Below are 7,556 nucleotides of genomic sequence, written 5' to 3' on the forward strand. Positions count from 1 at the left end.
TTTGAGCTACGCCACAAGCTTGTGAAAAAAGTCGTAGGTTTGGCAGAGTGGCGTGAGGGGAGTTGCCATAAACGAATAGTCAATATTTTTCTTAAATATTTACGCCCCGTCATAACTGTTTGTATGATTAGGTTGATTTGAAAGAGCTCCAGGCAACATGATATATTTAATTACAAATTAATTTTTGTGATTTTAAGCCTAATTTACATGAATTTAATAAAATGATTCCATTCGATGCTTGTGGCCGTATATGCTAGTTTTAGATCATTGGCTTTTCAGATATAGTTGCTACAAATATATTTGAGTCGTATTAGCACTAAGTTAAGATTGTAGTAAATAGAAATCAGAACCGCGGCTACGAAAGTGTGGAAAAATAGGCGTGAAAATATGAACAACTGGCAACTAGACGAGTAAACGTGGTCCGCAACTTTCTCAGGTACTGGGGGGGAAGCCAAGGCAGGCAGTAGTTAGCGAGTTGGCTGTGTTCATGGGGCAGCGGGGAGGGATTTGCTTCTTTTTACTGAAACTGCGGTCGCGATTGAAGTAAATATGACGTGATATACAGTGCATAGTGACCCTTCGGTGATTAAGTGCCTTATAAGATGTGTAGAGTTGTGGATACCCCTTATAGTTTGTCTGGGAACAAGCGTTATGTTTGGTAAGACAAAGCTTGCACATTGGATCCCGCGGCCGGCCAAGAACGGCGTAACCCGCATAGAACGCGATGGTAAGTACTGTTTTGAGTTGAACTGGCTCGTTGAATTTGTCGCAATTGTGAACAACTAGGAGAGGCAAGGGAAGGATGTGGAAGGGAAGCATGGGGACTTGTGTATGCGAACGTGCGCTGGAGTTGTGGGGGGTGGGGGGAGTCCTTGGATGGGGGGGAGGGTGGGTGGGGTGGCTTGGAAGTAGAATCCGAAGGGTGGGGGATGGGGGGATATGATCAGCTTTATTTTGCTTATAGTTTTGGAATATTTTGTGTGATTTTTTGTCATAGAACTGGACGGCGGATAGAGCTGGCATAAACAGCCAAACGGGGCATGGATTTATCATACCCACGACTGCTTCGCCGAAGTTGCATCATTGGAATAACCACTCTTATCTTCTCTTCTTCCCTTCCCCCCCCCTGTCCCCTCCTTAAAATCCTCCCCCGTCCCCAACCCCTCCTCATCCTCTCCATGCTTTCATCCCCATCCCCTCCCCAACACCCTCTCCAACACAACCCCCTCTCCTATTCCTGTCTCCTCCTCTCCTTTCCCAGTCCTTTTCCTCCCCTCCTTCCACCTTCCATCCTCCCTTTTCACCTCCCCTTCCTCCTCACCTCCCCCTTCCTCCTCACCTCCTCCTCCTCCTCCTCCCCTCCCCTTCCTCCTCACCTCCCTCCTCCCCCCTTCCTCCCCTCTCCTCCCTCCTCCCCCCCTCCTCATCTCCTCCTCCTCCCCTCCTCCCTCCTCTCCTCCTTCCCCCCCTCCCCCTCCCTCCTCCTCCTCCCCTCCTCTATCCCCCTCTCTTTCTCCTCTCTCTCTCCTCCCCCTTCTTCCCTCCCTCTCCCTCCCTCCTCTTCCTCTCCCCTCCCCCCCCCCCCTTTCCCTCCCTCTCTCTTCTTCTCCTCTCCTCTCCTCCTCTCCTCCTCTCCTCCCCCTCCTCTCCTCCCCTCCCCTCCTCCTCCTCCCTTCCCCCCCCCCCCTCCCCCTCCTCCCCCCCTCCCCCTCCTCCCCCTCCCCCTCCCCCCCTCCTCCCCTCCCTCACCTCCCCCCCTTCTCTCCCTCCCTCCCCTTCCTCCTCTCACCTCCTCCCCTCCTCTCCTCCTCTCCCTCCCCTCCTCTCCTCCCCTCTCCTACCCACCCCTCCCTCCCTCCCCCTCTCCTTCCCTCCACCTCCTCCCTCCCTCCCTCCTCCCTCCTCCTCTCCCCTCTCCTCCCTCCTCCTCTCCCCTCTCCTCCCTCCTCCTCTCCCCTGTCCTCCCTCCTCTCCCCTCCTCCCCTCCCCTCTCCTCCCCTCCTCTCTTCTCCTCCCTCCTCCCCTCCCCTCCCTCCTCCCCTCCCCTTTCCTACCTCCTCCCCTTCCCTCTCCTCCCTCCTCCCTTTCCTTTCTCCTCCCTTTCTCCTCTCCTCCCCTCTCCTCCCTCCCTCTTCCTCTCCCGATTTCTCATTTCCAGCCTCTCCCTCCCGCCCTCCATTCTCCCTCCCTCCCCTTCCCCCTCCCCCGTCCCCATCTTCCACCTGTTCAACTTTCCTCCTCCTTTTTCCTTATCCATTTCCCCCTCTTCCTCTCCACCTCTTCCTCCTCACTCCTTCCCCCTTCCTCTTTACCCACCTCTTCCACCTCCCCTCCTCTTCCACCTCCTCAACCCAGTCACTCCGCCACCCACCACTCTTTCCGTTTTCAGCTCTTAACCACATTCTTCCAAGGTTTTCCCTCTGCACTGGTCACCATCCACTTTTTCCCTTGCCTTGCCCTCCTCTTCCCCTCCACCCATTTCCCCTTCCCTTGCCCCATCTTCCCTTTTCTCTCCTTTCCCTTCCCTATTGTTCCCCTCACCTCTGCCCCACTCCCCCATCCTTTACCTCTCCTTCCTTTTCCTTCTCTTCGAATTCCCTTCTTTCACTTCAAATCACTTCCCCATTTCCTCTATCCCTTCCCTTCTTCTCCGTTCTCTCCATCTGCCTTCTTCGCGTCATTCCTCTCTTTCCCCTCTTTCATTCCTTTTCTCCCCCTTCGTATCAGTGTCCTTAAAAAAAATAAGAATAAAACAAATAGATAAATAAGTAAATCAATAAATACTCCACTCAGCCCCACTTCCCATTTTCTCTTCCGTCTCTCACAACCTCCTTCACCTCATCTCCATCCACTTCCTTCTTAAACCCCCTGCTTTTTTCTTCTTTTATTAGTGTCATATTTTAGTCTGTCTCTCCCCTCTTTGATGCCCCTCTCTCGGCATTTCTTTTATTTTTTCCCATTTTCTTTTTCTGCATTAAGATCTCTGTTCCAGTCCAACACGCCCTCAATTTTTCTCCTACCATCAGTGTCGTTAAGTTTATCCACTTCCCAGTTGGTTCTCCTTCTTTACGTTCTTTCTCATTGCAATTCTCCCCTCCCCCCTCCCCCTCCCCAATCACCCCACCTTTTTCTTTTGTCTAGATCTCTTCGCCCCTCCCCCCCCCACGTCCCCATCGTCCCACATCACCTCCCCAGCAAACGCTACCTCACTACCTCTGCTGCCAACACCCCCCCTCCTCTCCTCCTCCCCCTCCCCCTCCCTCTACCATCTTGCCTCCCGTCACCCGCCCACCACTCGCACCTCTTCCTCCCAACCACTCCCTCCCACCACAACCTCACTTCACCCATTCCTCTCAGTTACACCTTACGTCCCCATACTTCCCCCCTTTTGCCTTTCCTTCCCCATTTCCTTCTTCCCAGTTGTCAGGTCTAGGTAGTATAGCAATCCCTATACATCTGGTTACAGACTATAGTTGCTACATTACTATGAGGAGCAGTATTTCTAACTTTCACCCCAAAAACCAAATAGAGAAAACAATGCCATAGACGCATATTCAGTTCCCGTTTTCTCTCAGCACCCCCATCCCCACCGAGACACCCCCTACCCCCACCCCATCCCCCCGAGCTTAGCTCCCCCCCCCCTTGGTGTCATTCACCCTTTCCCCCTATGTTATAGCCAGCCACTTTCCCTCGTGGCTCTCTTCAGCCTCACTCGTCCCCTCAGTCCCCTTCCCCTCATCCACCGTTCTCCCCTTTGCCTTCGTCGCTTTTTACTCATTATTAGATTCATTTACGTTGTCTTTTTCCTTGCTGCTCCGATCTCTCCATTCTCTTTATTTTTCGTTTCTCCAAATCGTTGACTCCCTCCGCCTTTCTTGTTCTTCCCCTCCCCCTCGTTCCCCCATCATTTTCTCGTCCTCATTTCTTGTTCACATTCCCTGCTTAAAATTCTCCCCGTCTGACTATTAACCCCTATTACTATCCATCCCTTTTCACTCTTCTCGGATCATCTAGTTCCTCTCCTGTTCCTAATCCTCTCTCCGCTTACATTCGCAGACAGCCCTCACTTGTTCAAATTCTATTAGTACTTTTTTTCTCATGGGATGACGATTCTTCATGTGGGGGTTCTGGGATGACAATTCTTCATGTGACCCCCTTTTCCTTTCATCTTCGTCACTGTACATTTCCATCAACTCTGAATACTCCTTTCATATATTCCCTTCCCATCACTGTCGTCGTTCAGCATTTCTAGATGAATTGTACCAATGGGAATTTGTCCTTTACTTCCCGGACATCTCGCCCGCCACGTCACAAATCCATTGTCCAGAATTATGTAAGTTTATTGTACTTCGGTATTTCCCTCTCTCTCTCTCTCTCTCTCTCTCTCTCTCTCTCTCTCTCTCTCTCTCTCTCTCTCTCTCTCTCTGTGTCTCTCTCTCTATCTCTCTCCCTCCCTCCCTCCCCACTAACTCGTTTTGTGGACATTTCCGCCTCCAAGCATTCTGTCCACGCGATCCTTTAGGCTTTCCTGAAACTTGCCTCTCTTCATCTTCTTGTCTACTTCTATTTCTACCTCTTAATTCTTACGTCTACTCTCTCTTCGTCCTCTTAGTCTTCTTCCTCGTCTTCCTCGTCTTCTTCCTTGTCTTTCTCTTCTTTCTCTTCTTTCTTCTAGCAAATGCTTCACCGCCGGTTACTCACTGGGGGAGTACCCTCTCTTGGTCACAACCTCAGCCCTGCCACAGCGAAGTAACCCCATCACCTTCTTAGTATAAAGGTCGACCCTTATCTTAATCAAAGTCTGGCGTTGGGGAACAAAGGCCACGACCCGGTACAAAGGGGTTAACACGGTACATTGCCACCACCTGGCCCGTGAACCACCTATGCCTTGAAGCACCACCTGTCCATTGAACCAGCTGGTACATCCGCCCTAACGCTATCATTACAGCAACCATTCTTATGCCCTCGTATGTTCCGTAACCTCCTCCTCCTCCTACTCCTCTTCCTCCTCTCCAGGCACACAGCTCTGTACTAATTACACACCTCGCTGCTTAACAGTTTTGTCACGTAACTACCGTCTACCACAAGCTCTCCTCACAGTGTCCGGATAAAACCGCTGTGTATTATCCGGGATACTTTTATCTTGGGTACAAGGATGGCTTGTCCTATCTAGGTATTGCTTTGATTTCCTTCCCCTCACGCGCGCCCGCACACACACACACACACACACACACACACACACACACACACACACACACACACACACACACACACACACACACACACACACACACACACACACCACATACGCATACAGATTGATATAATCAAGCGAAATTTAAGACGAACTTTGAATTATGCCTCCTCCTTAGGCTAAGGGCGTTTCCCTTCAGTTGTCATTGAATCACTTGGTAGGAGCTAGATTAAACAGAATATAGGAAAATAATTGGGATAAGCGCCAGATGATTTTAACTATACGAGGCCAGCTACCTCTACCATGTAAAAAGATAATAATGTTCTCCAAGGGTTGGAGGAGGTGCTCTCTTCGTTACCGAGTCCCTCGCCGGAATAAAAATGGCTTGATGTGAGGAAGACCAAAGCGTGTGCCCCCCCCTCCCTCCCTCTAATCCACGTGGCATTTCCGGCCACTCTTGTTCCCTTGCCTTGCTAACTCCCCTCCCTCCCTCCCCCCCTCCCCATCCTCTGTTATCTCGACTAATCTCCCATCATCATGTAATCACTCCATTCTCCGATTCTTGTTCGCTTCCACCGCTACTCTGTACATTGGGCTCATAGCTCCCCGTGCCCCCCCTTCCTCCCTCCCTCCCTCCCTCGTCTCTCGTCTCTCGTACAGGCTGACGCGCGGCCTGTTGAAGTCTTGGCCTTGTGCTCGTCAATTGCTGTGTGGTCAGCAGATTACGTTTAAAAGTATTGCGTGGTGTCGACATCTTATCGGTTTGAAAACCCAAATAAGATAAAAAACGTGGAATGAACAACCCTTTAGTTGACACGGAAGGAAAACGAAGTCTCCCACTAATGTACTCGCCAAAGCCACAGTATAAAGATTTTCGTTTCTTTCAGTAGTTTCTCTATAGAGACCAAGGTCTTTTTAGATTATTCTATTCATTGCAACCCCCCTCCCCTCCCCTCTCCTCTCTCGCCTGCTGCCGTTTCCCATTGCTTCAGCGTCTTACTCTTTCCCCTCACCCACTTCCACCTCCCCTCTCTTTCCACTCCCTCCCACTCGCATTGTCCCCTTTCCTGGGTGGTCACGTGTCCCTGTCCATTGACAGGAGGTGGCTTGCTCGACGGGACGGTATACCAGGGCCTTCTTTGTTGGATCGTTTCTGTCTTTGCCACAAAGACTTTTCTTCTACGCCCAAGGATTTCACAGTTTAGAATTGCAGCCCGTCCTCTCGTTTCCCCGTTTTCTTCTTCCCAGTGATTTGCATTGCCCACCCCCTCCCCCTCACCCCCACCTCTCCCGCGCCCCAAGCGTCTCTTGGTTTCACAGCGAGAGTCGCAGCGGCTGCATTGCTATTGTCTGAAGGGCTGTTAGACCTCGCTTCCCCACCCCGCCCTCTCTCTTCCTCCTCCACCTCTTTCTCATCTACTGCCTCACTCTATGAGTCTCCCACACGTGTTCTTCCTCCCTCCCCCCCCTCGCTGACTCTGCGTGAGTCGTCTCGAGTTTCGTTGCCAGTCGTCCCCACATCGGCTATCACAGACCCATCAAGATCTCGACTTCACACTGATCATCCCCCCTCTCCCCGCCCACCGCTGCCACCATCGCCACGCTTCCCTCCTCCTCCTCCTCCTCCTCCTCCTCCTCCTCCTCATTTTCTCATCCACCATCCCACTTCCTCCAATACCCAGTTCCTTCTACACTCTTCCCTGCCCAATAGCCACTTCCTCCTCTACCTTCCTCCTCCCTCGTCACTTTCTAACTCTTCTTCCACTTCCGCCTCCCTCTCTCCCTCCCTCCTTCCCTCCCTCATCCTTCTTTGTACTCCTCTTCCTCCTGCTCCTCTCCCTTCCCCCTCCCCTTCTTACCCTTTCCCTCCTCTTCTTCGCCTTCTCCTCTCCCTCCCTTTCCCTTCCCTCCCCTTCTTTCCCCTCCCTCCCCTTCTTTCCCCTCCACCTCACTTTGCAACCCCGCCCTCCTCATCACCATCACTCCGTTTTCTAAGCCACCACCCAGCCCCGTCTCCCCCCCGTCCCCCGACCCCCATCGCATTCAGTCACTCCCTGTTTAAAAACAAAGCCGGTAGGAGCAGCTGATCAAGTGGTAGTGTTCGACCAGACAGGAACCCCCCCCCCAGCCACCTTTATGCGGGAACACCGCTGGAAGGGGTGGGGGGAGGTGGGGTGCCAGAATTCCGCCTTCGCGAAGATCCCTCACATTTAACTAAACGGAGAACTTATTTTCGCGTGTGCACGCACGCACACACGCACGCGCTTTCCTCGTTCTCAAGTCTTAATGGTGTCAAGGAGACTTAGCTATAAATAACCGACCCTCGTCAATAGGCCATAAATTTAGTACTGCAAACAGTGGT

General features: G+C 52.0%; 1 protein-coding gene across 1 annotated transcript in view; it reads left to right on the forward strand.

The window, feature by feature from the left end:
• The first annotated feature begins 468 nt into the window (after positions 1-468).
• The window catches only part of LOC143033697 (uncharacterized), a 37,992-nt gene continuing 30,904 nt past the window's right edge, over positions 469-7,556 (forward strand). The window contains exon 1 of the mRNA XM_076199180.1: positions 469-727. Within this exon, the coding sequence (XP_076055295.1) occupies positions 725-727 (3 nt within the window). The 5' untranslated portion in view covers positions 469-724. The remainder of the gene's footprint in view (positions 728-7,556) is intronic.

This window comes from Oratosquilla oratoria, chromosome 16 (genome assembly GCF_046742065.1).
Source record: "Oratosquilla oratoria isolate Oo_2021 chromosome 16, ASM4674206v1, whole genome shotgun sequence".
NCBI classification, from domain to species: Eukaryota; Metazoa; Arthropoda; class Malacostraca; order Stomatopoda; family Squillidae; genus Oratosquilla; species Oratosquilla oratoria.